Source organism: Aythya ferina (genome assembly GCF_964211825.1).
Source record: "Aythya ferina genome assembly, chromosome: 27".
NCBI lineage: Eukaryota > Metazoa > Chordata > Aves > Anseriformes > Anatidae > Aythya > Aythya ferina.
Window position 1 is genome coordinate 2651928 of NC_140310.1, and position 19243 is coordinate 2671170.

General features: G+C 38.7%; 1 protein-coding gene across 2 annotated transcripts in view; it reads right to left on the reverse strand.

The window, feature by feature from the left end:
- The window catches only part of LOC311424347 (uncharacterized protein), a 252395-nt gene that overhangs the window by 84862 nt on the left and 148290 nt on the right, over positions 1 to 19243 (reverse strand). For both annotated transcript variants that reach the window (XM_084499419.1, XM_084499420.1), the window contains one exon: positions 11077 to 11266. In XM_084499419.1, the coding sequence (XP_084355545.1) occupies positions 11077 to 11220 (144 nt within the window). In that variant the 5' untranslated portion in view covers positions 11221 to 11266. The remainder of the gene's footprint in view (positions 1 to 11076; positions 11267 to 19243) is intronic.

A 19243-nucleotide genomic window follows, 5' to 3' on the forward strand; every position in this document is an offset into this window, starting at 1 on the left:
TAAAACTAAGCATTCACTTTGCCAAATATTTGCCTTTCAGCATTATGCTCATCTTGGTAGGTCATACCCAGTTAAACATCTTTGACTTTGCCTTTAAATGGATGCATACATTCACAGAGCAATTAATACATCCTGTAGACATATTTATCGGTCCCTATTCTCCGCAATTAAACTTAGCAAAAGCAATAACAATACCTTTAGCATTCATGCTTTAGAAGTTGTCCTCTGTTTCCTTTAATCTGTCTGAACAGATGGAGTCTTGCACTGTCAGCCTTGTAAGCTTTTTCCTTAGCTATTAAGGCACAGAAGGAGTTAAGGTGAATAAATGAAATACAGCAATTGTTTAGTAATCACTACCTCTTCACCTATTCCTTTACAAAAGTTTTAGACTAATGAATAAAGTGGGTTCATACAGGGTAGGTCTCCAGAAAGTCAATATTAAGCGTCCTGCTGACTTCAATACCTTGTCAAAGAGATATATAACCAAATACTTGCTTCCCACAGGGCATTCAAAGAACTTACTGTGTTGACACACCAGAAAATCCCACTGAATTAACACTCTGATCCTAAATCACAGGAAGCCAATGATGAGTCAGTATTTCTGCTAACATATCAAGGATGCTAATAGCATTGCAATTCATTTCTCCTCCAGCCTGGGTAGTTGATCATCAGGCCTGAAAAGCACTTGAAGTTCCAAAACTCCTGACACATTGGTGAGCATTTGCTTGGTAAGATTACTTTCATCAAACTTGGTAAAATTATTTGTTCAAGAAAGCAGTCATGAAAAAGAGACATTTACATCTTGGCCCACTGCAAAAAATGGAGTATTTAATGAGACATCATGTGGAATACAGGTAATAACAACTACTCAGGGCACAAATGTTGTTCCTACCTTTACTTCAAAAAAACGACTTAAATAAAGGTGTAAATTAAGCCTTAATCAACGCCAATATCTTGTGTGTGAGACAAAGTTCGCTGAAAATCAGTAGAAATACAGAAATCTCATGGAAATGAACTTGCTTAACCTTATGATGTTCAATTATGGAAAATCTCTCCCCTGTGAATGAGGTTAGTATCATGCCCTCTCTTGTACTGTAGTATTTCTTTTTTCCTTTTGCAGAATTTATGTAGTGAGATATCTAAGGCAACTCACATAACTAACATCAAAAACGCATTATTCACAAGTTCAGCCTTTCACACATTCAGTCCGATTCCAAAACCTCTTAACAGGAACCGGACTGAATCCTACCCAAAGTACTCCCCCCAAAAAAAAAATACCCACTCAACTTCCAGACTACAGAAAAATGACAGAAATCATCACTAATAAAAGTCAGGCATACTTCTTGGGGACAACTTTTCTTGGAGATAGCCTTATTAGAGTTTTTTCCAGATCATGCATTACACACACCGCTAATTTAAAAGAAGAAAGGTAATGATAAATGATACTGCCCCAGACAAGTTAAACTACAGCTTATCAAAAGGCACTCACTGATCAAAAAATACAAGTGTACTAAGATACAAAAAAGAAATCCGTAAGGTAGGTCTACACTAAACCCAATTAAGTTTATGGGGTCTTAGCATGGGCTTTAACAGGATTTAGATAAGGCTGTAACCCCAGCGTGAGTTAGATCACATACTCGAGCAGACAGCTGAATTGGCTCCCTGCCTGTTGGCAGCCAGAATCCAGCTCTGATTGATGGGAAAAGCTCTTCCTGCAATGGCCATCTCGGTCACCAGTGGGTTTTAAGGGAAGAGAGGAGGGAAGTGAGCCTAGCACAGCTGACAGCCTTGGAGGGCATTTAAGAACTCTCTGGCTCTACCTTTGGTTTTTAAGGGAAATAAATGGTTACTTTATATACTAGCGAAATCTGCTATGCTTTTTAATTTCAAACAGAAACACTCACTTTTACACTAATAGGAATAGTTCTGGATTTGTTAAAGGTATAACATATTGCTAACTGTGAATGGGTCTGAAGGAGGAAGGGGACAAAATGATCAACTCTCTTACGAAGACTTATTTCATGCAGAGATACACCGCAACATTAACTCTCCACACATACAGGACAAATGCATTCCCTCCCATCATAATATCAATCTTACTGCACTGCCTGCGGTTACTCACAGCCAAATAGAAAAAGCTACCTTCTACTTGAAGTCTTGAACTGTAAAAATCAAACAAACAAACAACAACACAACAAGAAGAAAAACCACACACCATGCATACACAGAGGGACCCACCCATTATGGCACAGCATAATTTACAGAGCACAGACTACCCAGCAATTATAAAATAAAGACTTGATTGCCAGCTGTTACCTTCTCCCATGTTCATTACTTACTTGCAGACATCTCATTCATACAAACCGATTTTGAAAGAATCCACCAAACTGAAGACATCACACAGACATCATTTTTTTTCCATACACTTAATGCAGCTAACGTTGGCGAAGCCTACAGGGACAGCAAAGCATAACAACCCTCGATGTTTATTTTGATCACATATGATGTGCTGGAGGCTCAGAGAGATTTCACAGACTTTGCGCCAGGTTGCAAAATCCTGCTGTGAGCAAGCAGTCCCCCAGAGGTGCAATGGTTGCACCAAGCTGCACAGCCATAGGGACCAAGCTCTTCTCCCAAATTGCACAGAGATCCCATCAGCTGCAGTGCTTGCACAATTTCAGCCATGAACCAAAGCTTGACTTTGTCCAAAAGGCTGGACACCAGAGCAAAGTGCCCCACCTGGAGCTAAACTCACACTTTCAGCTTTCATTTGCAATACTTGCCCAGGTGGCATGGGGCCACCAGAACACACTCCTTCACTTCTCCTCAATACTCAAGAAACTACCTTTGGGATAAGAAACTATTTACAAACACTGGAGAGTCCCTTGGTAAATATCTTCTTGGGTTTCATGTACAGCATCTCCTTGCATATACTAACTACTACAGGCTCACATAATTTTCTGTTATTTCCCATTGAGGTAAAATTTGCTGAAAAAACATCCAGCTGAGACAATTTAAAATAGTGCATAAAGGGTATCGCTGGCACTGTGGAATGCTGTTGACAAAATTAAGACATTGCTTACAATTACACTCCTAGTAATTTATGCAGCCAGTAGATTATGCCAGCATGGGCAATGCCAGTTCTGCTAATGAAACCGAAATCAGTTTGACAGCAGAATGATGGTGGATTTTGAGAACAAGTACCAACGGTTTGCAGGTGGTTTAGGCAGCTATAAAATCTGATTTATAGGGGCTTTTTAATCCTTATTTTAATTCACCTTGTGGGAATGCACTGTAATAAAACATCCTGCCACGTTACAAACGCCAAGCTGTTTGAGATCCAACGTGATTCCAGTACAGTAAAATTCTATAGATTTGATTGCAATTTTCATTTATTAATACTCCAGCTTCTCTCCCTCCCCAATCTCAGCCCCTGCTCTCAGATATGGGTTTCATTTTCTGGCATACTTGTTTACACATTCACATATTAGAGAAATGAAATAATATAGGCACAACTAAGCTTTGCTTGAAAGTTAGCTGTGCCTCATCATTAAGAGGCTGTAATTTATGCATCTAGCTTTGCATATGGAGGCACATGGCTGCTATCAATCTCACTGCAACACCATTTCTGCTCCAAAGTAATAGGCAGTTCAGTGCTCCTCAGTGTCCTGTCTGCATAAAACTGGATAGTCCAAAGGGGACCTCCAGAACAGTCTTTTAAACTTGGCTATGCAGTATTTCTGTAACGTGTAGGAAAAGATCATAAAGAAAAAAAAAAAAAAAAAAGTAGTGCAGAAAAAAAAAAAAGGGATGGATTTTTAAAGATGTAACCATTTCACCATGGTTGCAGAAAACATCCTAATACACAAGCAGAAATCTGGCAGCCTGCATTCTGCCTACATTGAGCTGCCAGTATACTACAGGACTCCCCACTCCTGAAACATTCAAATTTCTGCCTTCTACTGCAGTCAATTCAGATGAGATACTGGTGCTGCTGGCCTCCCTGCAAACACCTTTCACAATGCAGTGAGATTTCAAAATTAGATTTTGGTCTGTTTTGTAACTAATGATTGCTGTCAGATTTGATGAATTTGAAAAACAACCAAATATTACACAGGATCAAGTTTGCTTAAAGCACACGGGATGGAAAGAGAGGACTTGAGAGGATATGCATCTGGGAGCGCTAGTGTTCTCCTCTTCCCAGCACTGGATATAAAACAAGGTGGGAAAAAAAAAGTTAGACTTGAAACCTTTCTGGGGCCAGTAGAACTGTTGGTTGAAAACAGCAGTTCCCCACTCTTGGAGTAGAGGAATTGGAATCCTTTAAATCAGAATCACAAGAAATCTTTAAACATAGTTGTTGACCCTGCGTGACTTCCAAGACCAGCACAATCACAAATCAGTCTGGGTGGCAAAACACTACTAGCATCACTTGCTGTAAACAGTTGTGGTTTTATTTCCTTTTTTTGTTTGTTTGTTTTGTTTTGTTTTTACAAATTTAAAGGATTTTAACTGGATAGAACTTGAGAAATGATGAATTGAGTTACACTCAAATGGAAAAACAGTAACACTTTTACAAGGCAAAATATTACAAAACTTATCCAGAGAAGCATCTGAATGCTACCAGGTGTGAGAGAGAGGAATTACTTTTCTAATCCTGGACTGGTTAAAGAAAAATGAGCTCTATGGGGCTTCACGTTACCCAAGAGTTTACAAAGAGATAATAAAAGAGCATGGCCACAGATGCTACTGAGAACAGAGCCCCTGGCCAGCGGTCATTATTGCAACACTAAAGTATAAATAAGAGCATAGGAAGCAATCCTCTGCATGCCTAGCAGCTAGAGAATTAGCAGATTTGGTTCAGATCGGGATACATGCTTTTTAATTTGAAGAACTTGATTTTATTCTCATGCTCTGTAATACTACCATAGACGTGTAAAAGGTCCTCCAGCACTTTTAATATATAAAAGTAGCATAAAGCAAACTTGAGATAAATTAGGATCAGTCTGAGAACATTCATGCTATTCTAAGAGACATTTCCTACAGACTTTACACAGCAAAGGAAAAAAAAATCTTAAGAGTGTAAACAACAATGAAATTGAGGGGAAATCTCTGATTGTGTGTCACTATTGCCAGTCACTTTTATTATAGTGGTTCCTAAAAGAGGAACAGGGACCCATCACATCAACATCATCATATCAACATACTCGTTTCCTAACATATCACAACCTTTTCTAGCATAAATATCAAGGATCTCCTTCCAACCCAATCATACTTTCAAAACACCAACAGAACTTCATAGCCTGCTCTCAGAGATAGAGACCACCTGACTCAACAATCCCCTTCAGACACCAGCATCTCCAAGGGGCATAGGAAAGAAATAGGCTCTAACTGATCTACATTCTCATATTTAAGAAATCTGAACAAACATTGCCTCCAAAACAATAGGGAGGCAGAAACACCACAGTCACTCTCACCAAGCTACAGAGGAAAACAAAAAAGAAAGAAAAAAAAAAAAGATACCCTCAATTCCATTTCCTCCTGGAGCTCTGATTAAAATACCCATTGAAGGCATGAACAGCACCTACGGAAACAAAGCATCTGCAGCACCTGGGTTTTCCCTAGAGATCTCCTACATCATTGCTAATTCAGCCAAATCCTGTTTAGTTTCTGTAATTTGGTAAATGTCTTTTGAATGGTTACAGCTGTGGAAGACCTTGGATTTTAGTGTTTTGTGCATCACCTTAGTTTATTATGCTTTAGGCAACTATTTCCCCCTTTTTATTTTTTAATATATTGCACGATTACCTGCTAGCCCTCACTGAGAACACTGCTACTTCTCCAATCATTTATATCATAGAGGATCCTGTCAGTGTGACTCTATTAACAAATACATCAGATTGCTGCCCAGCTCCCAGAAGAGGCTCTTGGTGTGACTGCCCTGGTGATATCCTCACAGCAAATTAAACAGATGAGACTCAGGTGCTGCCATTGCACACTGGCTCAGCAGAAGGCAGGAAGAATGATGGGACAAAGCGATGAAGAAAATCCATTCCTTAACTGTGTTTGAACACTTCCTAAATCTGAGCAGCAAGAAGTTATTTTGTTTTGGTCAGATGAACTATTTTAAAGAACAGTCCACGCACACATGCTGTGTAGATGTACTTTTAATACAGCTGTGTGCTTGCAGCAGCCCTATGAGGACTGTATGATCAAGCACAGGGAAATAGTATTACTGTCAGTAAAGGTTATTATCCTGCATTAAGAACAGATAAATTTGTCATGAGGAGGAGGAATCAGGTGCAGAACTCATATGGGTGGCTTGTCACCATGAGGCAGAACTGGAGGCTACTCATCAGTAAGAATTCACCACAGGTCAGCTAGTTCATTAGCACTAATTAGACGCATCTCTAAGCAGGAGGACCAGAACCTCGTCTGCTAGGATGTTCTCAAAGTGAGATGGGCTCATGTTCTTCATAAAGGGAAATAGATGCGGAAATAACTGTAAATTTTTTGCCATTTCCATAGATCTCTTATTAGCAACAGCACCTTTTTAAGGGAAAGGAAGTCAGAAGTAGACAGGAAAAGGGCATCTGTTAGTACACGCCAGTCAAGTAATATGAAATTATAGGTCACTTCAATTACAGCTAATTAAACCTCAGATAATTAATTTGACATCTAGATCCACACATACCCACCACAGTACTTTGCAACTCAAAGGCCACGGGGCTTTGCTTGTGTTGTTGTGTTTACTCTCCAGCACAATTTTACTGCGTGAACTCCATCTTTGTCCGTAAGGAGGTGAAATTAGAAGTTTTATCCAGCAAATGAGAATTCTCTGCAGGAAAACAGCAGAGACAAATCTGAAGCCTGAGTTTAACAACAGCATAGGCTGGAACAAAATATTTAAGGAGGAAGTAGAGCACAACACGTTTGAAGGCGACATACTGCACTCTACTGGGCAGGAGACTGTGTTTCGGTTTTCGAGGCCTGCAGCAGCCCAGATCCTTAACAATCCCCATCTTGCCCAGATCCAATGCCTACTGCAATTAATCAGCTGCACAACTGTGGCATTTGGGGGTATTTGGGATCCTGTAACTTCCAACAAGCACTCCTAAAGCTGAGGCATTCCCCCTCTAGGCCTTACAGATTTTGGAGTTCCTCACAACAGCCCAGCCTTCACCACAGCCCAGATCAAATGGGCATCTGTATTTTACAGGCTTGTGGGTTTGCTCTGTTGAAACGTATCAACAATGGAGCTAGAATCCTCGTCCATGCATGTTAAAAGAGGGGAGAACAGAGTTTTTGATACATCTCACCTCCTCCCAGTCCACCAGACTCCTGTATTTTAGCATGGAGAAAATCTGCATCCTGAAAAAATATGCTACTCTGCTTGGTAACAGGCTGCAGGGAACCTGGGGCTTATGTTCCCAAGTGAACAAAGGAGTCAGAGACCAGAAGGAGTTTATAATCTCTTTACATTAAAGCCACAGTGACAAGCAATTTAGCTTTAGAAAACAAAGTTCTCAAAAATCAGCTGCGTGACGTTACCAGAGTCACTGGAAAGGTAATATTTCTCATTGCCTTATCGAGACAAAAGGAACCACATGAAAAACAAGGAAGTTTTTAAGTACAGGACAAAAATAAATAATAGTAAAACTTACAGTTTATGCATATTTTTCTGCTGACAGGTACACCCTTTTTTATTGCTTACAGCTTTGTATTAAAAAAAAAAAAAAAAAAAAGAAAAAGAAAAATAAATACACAATCCCTTTCTGTATTTGTAGCCTCTACAAGCTCTGTTCTTTACTGACACTGTGACAATGCCCTGTGACAAAGAATATCAGGAAAAAGATCTCTGCAAGTTTTATGTATCTGCCAAGTTTCATCAAAGTGACTCACCCAAGGGGCTGACTGGAGAAAAATAACAAAAAAAAAAAAAAAAAAGAACTCTTTCACATTTCTCAAAACCTGAGCACTACAAAATTCATCCTCAAAAACCCTGTCTGAGCCTGCATCTCAGCCAAACGTTAATTTTAGTGCAACATTTTTATCAGAGATCCAAACCTCAATTCAACAACCTTCAGCACATTCATGATCTCTCAACAGCATTGCATTTAGCCTACAAAATGGTTTGTCAAAGCTTAATGTGAACAAAGCAGGTCAACAGTTGATTAGATTTTTAAATTACATTTGCTAAAGAATGGGATAGATCCTATACTGCATAATTCCCATCTCTGGGTTTAACAGTGCTCTGTGAGGAAGAAAGTAATTTCTGCTTTACAAAGCTGAAGAATGACATTCCTGTGTTGGTGCAGGAGAATCAAAGAATAATGGAGTTGAGAAGCTGCCACCGTCGCAGTTTTTGTTTGTTCATTTCACTGTGCAGCATTGCATCGTTCTCCCTGGTCCTTTCCTCTGGCATGAAATTTACGGTAGCCTCCAGAAAATAAATAAATGAATAAATAAATAAATAAATAAAAGATCATTGTCACATCTATTCATGCATCATGTGTCTTCTCTTACTTCCTGAATCTCTCTCAAACTACTTTATTAAAAGTAATGGATTAAGATGTATTCAAACCCTTACATCCTCAGCACAAAGGGTTCTATCTTCGCTTTCAGCCCTCGGAGGTTCTCTTCCAAGACAAAACACCCAGCTGATGTTGCTAGAAATATTTACATCCCTTCTTTTTCACTGTAAGACCCTGCCATCTGGACCACTGTTCCATCTCAGTGGCCTGGTCATACTGATCCAATTGCCCCTAATCCACCCAGCTCTGAGCTTCACATGCACGTTCAGCCGCCCCGGCTCAGTTCACATTCTAATCCCTGGCACTAAGCACTTGAACCAGATGAGCTGTGTCTGATTCAGACCAGTGGAGATTCCCAATATGTCCTTGGGACTGAGCACAGAGGAGTAAGCTTCCCTTTATACATATGGTTATTAATAGGATTCATACATTTTTTGCCCCTTCTCCCTGTCCGGGGTTTGGCTGAGCCATGCGGGCAGGCTCACTGGCAGCTGGTGGGAAGAGCGGTCCAGCAGAGGGCAAAGACATTGTCCCATCACTTTCTAATTACACCAAAGACATGCAGATGTTTAACCTTTCACAATTCCACAGCATAACAGAGGAGAAAAGACAAGGCTCTGCTAGCCCCTGCAGTCACTGGCTGACATTGCATGAAAGGCAATTTAACAAAAAAGAGTTTCTGTTTTACCTTGGGGAGGATTGTTTGGAGGGATTTGACTTTTCAGATGAAACCTTCCTACGCTGAGGAACACCTGTAATAAGGGTCATGGTAGCAGGAGTCTCCTCCAGCTCAGGGCAGATGGAAAAAAACACTGGAGAGAAGCAATTCAATGGAAACAGAAACATTGCTTTCCATGGGCTGCTTTGTCATTTTGGAGGAAGGTAAATTCGAAAGACATGCTAGGTCTATTATTTTTAGAAGGAACATTTTCTTCAGGTGGACAGGTTCATTTCTAAAGCGAGACACCATCTTCCAAAATAAATCCATCTTTTACAGTTATCTCTCAAGCACAATGCCTCTGGACTCTCACTCCCAATTTTTCTCTCCATTTTTGACCACCCCTGAAATTTCAACGTCACCCAAATAACTAACAGCTGCACCACTGCCCCATGACACATTTATTCTACAAATAGCAGGGAGTCAAGCTTTGGCAGAAGAGAAAAGGTTGTCAATTTTCAGATGGGATCAAGATCTCATTTACTGCCTATTGTCAAAGTATCACCTCTGTAGCAAAATCCTGTGTCTTCTCTTAAAACAAAAATGAAGCTGCAAGGGCATCCACATGGAATTATTTGCTCCTTGGAGGAATAAATCCAAGGGAACAGCCACAAGTAGGGTATTCTTGTTTTTCAACAGGAATCCTTGCTGCCACTCTGTCTTTCATTTTTCTTTTTCATTTCAAGATGAAATTCATAGCTCAGTGTACAGAGCCTTTACTAAAATGAACTGGGCCAAAAAAGGTCAAAGATTATTTTTTTCCAGAAAACCAGAAAAGGAAAAATGTTCATGTTATTTCAGCCTGGCTACGGTCCTGACAGCAATGCGTGGAACTTTGGGGGATCCCTCAAACAACTCAAAAGCAGTTTGTAACCAAGGATTAGGCTGGACACTCACACACAGGCTAGGAAGAAATATGGACGAGGTCATACACAAGCATGCCATCATAATTTGGGTAGACAGTTCTAGTCTGAACTTCAACTCTCTAGCCTGAACTTCAACTCTCCGAGACAGAAGATGATTCTGACTTTTTGGAGCATGAAAGCCTGTATTGTTAGTGCACAACAGTCCCTGGGTTTATTGATACATATAACTCCTTTATTTCCATCTCTATGACCTCGTTAAGATCTAAACTTTTAAATTTATTTATAGTTAAGGTTAATTTATTTTATTAATGACTAAGACAGCAGGAAGCATTTAAGCATCTCGGATGGAAAATTAGGAGCTATATTGTGATCTGCATTATAAAAAGCTGGTCTTTGTACCTCAGCCTGAAGATGCAACACCTTGAAGAGGCAGCTCCTTGGAAACCCCATTCATTCCTCTCAGTTTTATTTGCTGGTGATGAATACCTAATTCCTTGTCGGCACACATATAAGGAACAAGGGTGCATCTAAAAATTATAAATCTTATCACAAAGGCTTAGTCCAAGAGACTCACACAAGAAAGTGCTTGAATGTTTCTGATCAAGGGGATAAATGTCTTCCAAAACAACACTTTTGTTTCAAAAAAAAAATGTCTAATTTTCAAACAAGAGGGAAAAAGTGTAGTGTACTAGCAGAAATCACAATCCAAACCTGCTAACATGGATTACATGCATCATGCAAATTCAGTATCTCAGTATGCTAACATCAAATCAAAGGCAGAGCAGAAGTACAACAGTCCTTTAGTTGTCACAAATGATATCAACATGATATCAACAGCCCAAATGCCCCCCCAAATCTGAGAGGAAGTAATAATTGAATAAAACAGTTTGTAAGAAAAAAAAAAAAAAAAGAAAACAGCTAATTAATTCTCTATTTTAATCAGTGAAAAAAATAATACCTGCATGATCATGAGCAGGGTGTGATCTTGAACAACTGATGTTAATTGCTCATGCTTGTATGAAAGACCTTGAAGTTCATAGTAATGGTTCATCTTCCTTTCAGGGGCAGAAAATGAGTAGTTCTTCATCAGCTTTAGGGACATTGCATGATGTTAACCCTGACTTCATTTAACAACCAATTAAGTGCATCTGTGGAAGAAAGGAAAAAGGTACCTTATAATAATGATCACAAACAGACATATGCAGAAGTTATTCCATTCTTCTCTAAATGTTTTTAACTCATTAAAATAAGCACATTTAAGGACACTTGCAAAATAAGCAACTTCAGTTAAAGGAAAAAGAATCCTAAAGGATCATACAATCATGCAGGTTGGAAAAGACTTCTAAGATCATCTAGTCCAACCTTTAACCTAATGCTGACAAGTCCACTGCTAAACCATGCTACTAAATTCTAAATCCACACACTTCTTGAAGACCTCCAGGGATGGTGATTCAACTGCTTCCCTGGGCAGCCTGTATTAACTCTGCACAACCCTTCCAGTAAGGAAATTTCTCCTAATTTCCAACCTAAACCTCCCCTGGCACAACTTGAGGCCATTTCACCTCATCTTATCACTTGGAACGATTATAAGGACAATTTATAAGGCTTTAGTTGAAAACTGTCAGCTACATGTGTGCTGCTCATATATAGGCTGTTCAAAAATATATTTTAATTAAAATTTAACCTGTGTAAAGACCATGTAAAACAGATAAAAGAAAGATCTTCAACTGTTAGGGTTCTTCTCAGCAAAGATATTAAGGGAAACATAAAATTTCCATGAAATACAAAGAGCGAGAAGCGTAACTTTTGCCTTCAGTTTCCTCATCATTGAATCATATTTGGTATTCAAGCATATACAATATTCAAACCATTCTTGGAAAAAACGATACCGAGATATTGAAGCAGCACACAGACAGATGTAAAAATTCTATGGAAAGATTTCTTATGGTCTTTCTGTTTCCTCTGTGCTTAATACTTGGTATAGAAGGATGCTAAGCAATGCCTAGTAGTTGTGGCTGCTCCTGAATATACCACAGACTTCTGGGGTATGAAATTGCGATTAAATAATTTCCCTTTCTGCTTGCTATCGTACCGGAATAAAAGCTTTGTTTCTCCCAGCTCCAGTTCCAGTGTTAAAATAAAAGTGCTACGCTGCAGGCTGTCTTATTTTGTGTACAACGCATCTAACAGCTGCCCAGGGTGGGTTGCTGTTTGCGAAGCTACTGTAACTGCACAAACTTGGCACTCCCGACTTATATGCATCCTGATTGAAAATGATTTTCTACTTTAATAAAAAGAAAACAGAAGTTGAGACTGGAAGGCTCTTTGCAAGTACTTGGCAAGTTTCAAAGCACAAAAATCTTGCTGATCACGGTGCAAATCATGTCGTTAATTATTCTGTTTAGGGACACGCAATGGAGCCCTTTAGGATAGCTTTTCCAGTCTTGGTAGGGAGGAAAAGATGCTTCACAAATCTATCATAGGGTGCTCAGGAGCCCCCAGGCTTGGTAAGATGATAGCATGAAACTTGGAAATTCAGCTGTTCGTTCCAGGAGGCTGCCACGTGCATGGATAGCTGTTGTGTGCTTCATATCTGAGCTGCCACCAGTCTGCTGAAGAATTTTTGCTGTGCTCAGAGCTGCAGCAGCTGAATGTGCTACACTTCCACCACTGGTCACTTCGCAGAATGAGACGACAACCCAAGAAGCCATCTCTTCTTCTGACATTGCCTCACTGAGAAAGTCAGCCTTCTCATCAGGCATCTTAAACACCATCTGTCCACGTTGAGAATCCGTTCCTAAAACTTGCTGAGCCTTATGATGTATGTCCCTTGCTAAAAGTAAAAATGCTGCATGGAAGATGATGAATTGAACAATATGCTTCCTTTAAAGCTTCAAACTGCTTGCAGAGAGTATGGAAATGCCAGGCAATTATTACACACCTCTGTAATTCTTGCTCAGAGATATTTCCCGTTTTAATTCTCTTTGGAAGGTGCAACTACTTGGCTCCAACAGGAAAAAAAGAAACCACTTTGCATTGTGAAGGTTAAACAGAAATAAAGTAGAAATAATATATTTTGTCTTATGCCCTTGAATATTCCTTGTCTTGGCTACCTGATAATAGAGCTGAAAAGAGATTTAAAATTCTAACTTCAGCTTCAGGGAAGATTCTAATAAATTGGGAATTGGTGGTCTAGGTCAGGTTCTTGATCCCTCCTATCCCCAGCGCTGTCAGAAACAGCCTGGCTGTCGCTAATGCTCCAGGGAAAAGCACAGGAGCTGCCACATCAAGCACTCCTGAAAAATTACACCCAGACTTTCGATATTTCAGAGCACCTAATCACTAGCACTATTTCACCTCTAAATTTTCTCAATGCCCATGTCATTTTCCAATCTTTCCCTCAATCTGCTGTTCATGTTCTTAAAGATTTAAAGAGCTTTCTATAAATATAAAAATAAAGTATTGATTCCTGCACGCTTAGTGGATAGTTGGCAGAACCAAAGAACTGAAGTTTATTTTACAGTCCATTAATAGTGACAAATCTGTTGGTCCAGATTTTACCCTCAGTAAGACCTCACCCTAAGGAATAAAAATATATAGTTTCCAAGGGACTGAATGCCACCTACAAGGCTTGAAGCATTCTTAGTTGACATGCGGGTGGATAAATACAGAACAAATATAAGAACTGTTAGGATTACGTCTTATATTTTAGCATGGCTTCTATGATGCCTTATATATTAAGCAAAAATTACATCATTTGACAAATGTGGTCAACTTAAAGTTGCTGCTTCCCTTGGATACCACTACACGCATTGGAAATATATAATGGTGGAACAGAAGTTAGAAAACCTTAGGAAAAAATCACATTATTGACACACATAACCGTAAGCAATTTTTTTTACGAATAGTGCCTCATATTTCTGGACCACACAGCCATTTAGGAAGCTAGTAACAACATCATTTAATACATGGGGAAAGAAGAAACAGGGATACATAGCTGAAAAGACTTGCAGAGAGTCATGCAACGGATAAAAATTGCCAATAAAGAAAATCCAGAGTGTGCTCAGCCCAGGAAAGGCACTAACTCTCTCAGTCAAGTGAGTGGTGGCAGAAGTTCATCATCATGATACAAAACAGTCCTTTCCCTTGGGGCCAGAGAGGTTCCCAGCCTGGAACTGCATCAGCCTCCTCCTCCTCAAGTGTGGTGAAACCACAGCAAACACAAGTCATCTCCATCGCTTTTTCTCCCCCAGCAACCCTGTAAATACTTTATCACTAACAGTGCAGTGGAAACACAGATGCTAAGTGGCTTCCTTCTGATCACACAACAACTGTATCATTCCAATGGGGAGCATCAGGATTAAGAATACTTCGAGTCAGGGTAGTAAAATGCCATGTCTCTCCAGGCATCATCTTCCTAAAATCTCTCTGGTGCGTGAACTTTTCTGTACCGTATTGATTCCATCTCTCAATAGAGGAACACTATTACAAGCTACCGAAGTATGCTTCAAAATTTTCTTCTCCAAAACAGAGGATTGCTCCAAAGAGGAAATACAGAGAATTAGGTATTAAAATGCAAATTTGGTTTAATTCCACATCAAAGTTACTTGGCAATAAAGCCAAGGGATTATCCTGCTTTATGAATACAAGTGATTCTAAAGCCTTTTCTTCTGTTTAAAAAACTTCCTGTACATTCCCAAATGGTTCATGACAGGCCACCTACTTTGGAGACCTATATTTAACCAAAACTATCTCAGTAGCGCTTAATTTTATTTATAAGCAGTAAAATGCAGTCCTTCATATCCTCTATTAGTTTCCTAGACTCCTTAAAGAAAATGAAGGGTTTGTCTATATGGATGTCTAAGTGATGAGTTTTTCAACTGCTAAGCCTTTCTTCACAGCAGAACATGACATCAGCTAGATCTGCTACTATAACATCACTTATCATGTCATCTTCTGCACTAACTCATTAATTATCATGATTAATTTAACTGAACTGCAACTGCATGGTGAGGCAAGGTAGGGCCATAGTAGGACTGGTACAGTAAGTGACTTCACTGAGCTATAGGATAAGACTCTATTTTGGAAGCCAAGTGTGATCAACATGGAAATGCAAAAACAATCTCAGGTTTTCACAGAAACCTGATGATATCTAACCAAGATACCAGCGCTCTTTAAAGCCAATGAAAACATTCCCAGTCACCTCCTAAATGGACCACTGCAGCTCAGCATCATCTTCCTATCACAAAAAAAAACAACACAAGTTTTAGCCCATCCAAGTGGATGGTAATTTTAATCCCTAATTCCATACACAAAACTTCACAAGTAAAGGAGCTGGGATTTAAAATGTCATCTTGTGGAGACGCCTTCCAACCTGGCACATCCTGTCACAGACCACCAGCCAACATACCCTTTTCTATAAGGTTTATCTTATAAGGTTTAAGGAACCAAATCCCTACCACAGGTTTTCCATGGAATTTTATTCTTCTTTCTTGCTTCCAAAATACCTACACGTGGCAGACAACTAGTTTCAGGTATATACCCCTCAAATTCATAATCCATTTATCTGAAGAAGTCAAGTCATACTTGGCTACCTGACTCTACTAATGCTTTGAAGTTTCATGTCTGCAGGAAACAAGAACACATGGGAGAGGACTCCCCAAAGCCTATGAGACCTGATTCTTTTCAATTCATTCTTGAAATCAGCAAAAATGTAAATGCATAAAACCCAGAAAGTATTCTCATGACCCGAAGCCTGCTGATGCCAAATCTGAAACAAAACAGGCTGAATTGTTCGGTGAGATAGGGTAAAGGAAATGAGCTACCAGTGATCACATTAACTTTGTTCTGAAAGAAATGTAAAAGAAAAAAATAAATCATTTTACTATTATCAACAGCAAACGTCTTCAGGCTTTTCTTATTCAGTAGAACTGTATTTCAGTACCTGTAAACCAACTGAAAAGAAATACTCCTTTCATATCAAGCAATTGTGTGAGCATTTCACATTGTACCCTTTTCATTTCAGAAATCATAGAATATGTAAATTTCAGAATATGCAAGTTTCAGAATTATAGAACGTATAAATCTGGCAAAGACTTCAGGTGGCCATCTGATCCAAACCCCTGTTCAAACCCAGGATAACCAGCTATTTCCAGTTCTTTGGTTTCTGACTGATAATAACTGCCTTTTTCTAGCCCCTTTTCTTATATTGAGCTGCAGTCAGCTGCAGTGCTGGTCTAAAAACTCCTGCACACAGAGCACACAAACTGGGGGGAAAAAAGGGTAGTCAGTAGCTTGTAACACAGGTGGGTAGAGATGATTTAACAGGGACAACCCATTATATTCTGCCATTTGTGCACTGGCAGAGCTCCTCAGCAATGAACAGTCAGTTCTACACCCCTCTTTTTAACGTCAAAGTGACTTTGAGGAAACAGCACTAATGATTCCCATCGTGAATGCCAGCGTTTAAGCTATTCAGGGAGACGCAAAAGAGAAAAACTTTCTAAAAATCTAAGATTCATTCTACTCAACCTCCTCACCACCACCACCACCCCCAAGAAAAAAAATAATAATCAGAAAGTTATTCTTTGGGTCCACAAGGCATATTCTGGGAGACACTATGGACAGGATCTAAATTTTTGCTCCAGGCTAATGACAGTGTGTTGCTGACACTTTAGAAGTACCTTTACAGTAACTAGAGAAGGCTTATTCTAGGAATTTACAGAGTCCCTAAAGTGACATCTTCTTAGGGGAAGAAAATATGAAAGAACCATTTTCTGCATAGCTGCAGTAGACATCATAAAATGCTAATTTAAAATAATCTTTCAAGAAGTACTTAAATGATCCAAAAGTCTGAGCACCACTTTCTTTTCAGTGTCTTAAATACCAATTTCTTTGTCCCACGGTAAGCTGAAGTTGAACTTCAACCAACAGCTCATTAACAACTGAAAAACAAGTGAAACTGCTTGATTTTAATTACAATATTATTTCATAGTTGATTTAATTGGAAAAAATGTAAAGTCTGCTTTGGATTAATTTACTGTGTGGTGGCATCATACGACAAGTATTTTTTGAAGTGTGTAATTGAAGCAGTCAAATAAACACAGATAAGATGTTTCCAAATTGGTTGCAATGCTGAAGATATGATTGGCACAGAAGATCCCCTGTCCCCTTGCTTTCTATTGTACCTGTCAGTTGTTCTGTGTAATTCATTATTACAGCTTTTCAACGTGTTTCAGCTGCTGAAATAGTAAGAATTCTCATGCTGCCAAAACAATATAGAATTAAAAAAATTCAAAGGAATTTCTCAAAATCAGAAAATGTCGTTTCAGTTCATTTGTCATCTACAACAACAGAGGCAAGACTTCCCTGGGAAATACATCTGTGTGCACAAAAATTCATGTTGAAACAACTACTGCCATTGTACATAATTACTTTCCCATATGAAGAACAAAACTTAAGAACCTGCAGGCAAACATGAAAAATATTATTTTGCCTTTTTCATTACCTCTTAGCTCTTACCTCTTTTTCATTGCCTATAGCTTTTTAAGAGAAAGTGGAAGAAAGTTTTGATCCAAGGAGAACTAAATTCTCTCAAATTTACACATTATTCTAACCTATGAAGTCTGTATGACTTATCTTCACTCCCTGAAGTTATATGTGGATCTTATCTCAGTTAAATTAAATATTTACATATATCTGAGCATCTGTCTGCCTCATTTCCACATCCGCAAGGAAGCAGGAACAGTATTTCCAACACAAAGGGGCATACATATTCCTGGTGTCCTTATGTTTATATATAGACTTAGCAAAACAAAATAAATACCTGAAATATAGGACATGCAAATGTGGAAGAAAAATGTTGAGCAAGACATTTTTGTTCTGTTTCTAGGTAGAAATAGTAAAGATATTTTTGGTCCAAACACATCATTCTGTTCCAACACATTACTTTATTCAATTTTATGAAAATTGAATGACCGGAACATAATTAATGGTTGAAACTCTTTCTGTATAACAAATTGAAATACTTTGAATACTAACTAGCCATGTGTAAAGCTCATCAATATTAATGAAACTTTCTGAAATGTATCATTTATTCTTCATGGACAGAATAGACATTAATTGGAAATAAGTCTGATAAGTTTGGGTTTTTCAGGAGCACAAAAATGGTAAGAGAAAAAATTCACAGTTGTGTCCAAGAAATTTAGGAGACTACATTTCATCTTAAACCCATGAAATTTCTGGAAATCCCTGTCACCTCTCCTCACTGTGAAAGCCTAAATGACCTTACAAAAGCAGCCTTCAGCACTTAAAACCAGGATTCCTAGTTGTTTGCAGTAAGACACAACTTTCCACATATAAGATCTCAAACCACGTAGAAACAATAAAGGAAAGCCAGACTCTCAAATTAGATGGTGAAAAAAAAAGTATCACCATACTGAAAGAAGAGCATATTATAGCTCTTACCTCTTAAAACCCACTGAAGAGCTACTCATTGAGCTATTTATATTGGTTTCACAGTCCTAATGTTTATTATAGGGAGAGGTTAAGCCATGTAAACAGTGAGCCATTCTCTGATTATAATAATTTAGTGCTACAATGTTCTTGCCTCACAATTTTACATAACAACAAAAACCTCTTTTACAACAAGAAAACAATGAAAAAATATAAAAAACTGAACAGATGTGAAAAGATGCTGCGAATATTCCAGAGCAGGACCACAATGAAATAATCTTAAAATTAAGAGGCATAAGACTACCAAAATACCCCAACCAGCACACTCATACTCCCACCTCCAACTGTCCTCATCCCAAATACTCCTCTGTAGACACTAAATATATATATATATATTTTTTTTTTAAAAATACTACCCAGATTTTTTAAAATGAAACATAAAATCACCAGCCCACAACCTTGATATCAAGTTTTGCCTGATGAAATGAGCAGGTTGTTATCCTTATTAAGAATAACCAATTAATTTGCATGTCTTCAGGTGCAGTCCTTGAACACTGATGTAGGACACCACGTTAATGGCAAAGACAGTATGTTACCACAACTATTATTTATACAATGATTCACATAATAAAATACAATAGAAGTCATCTAACACTGTGTGAAATACTTGA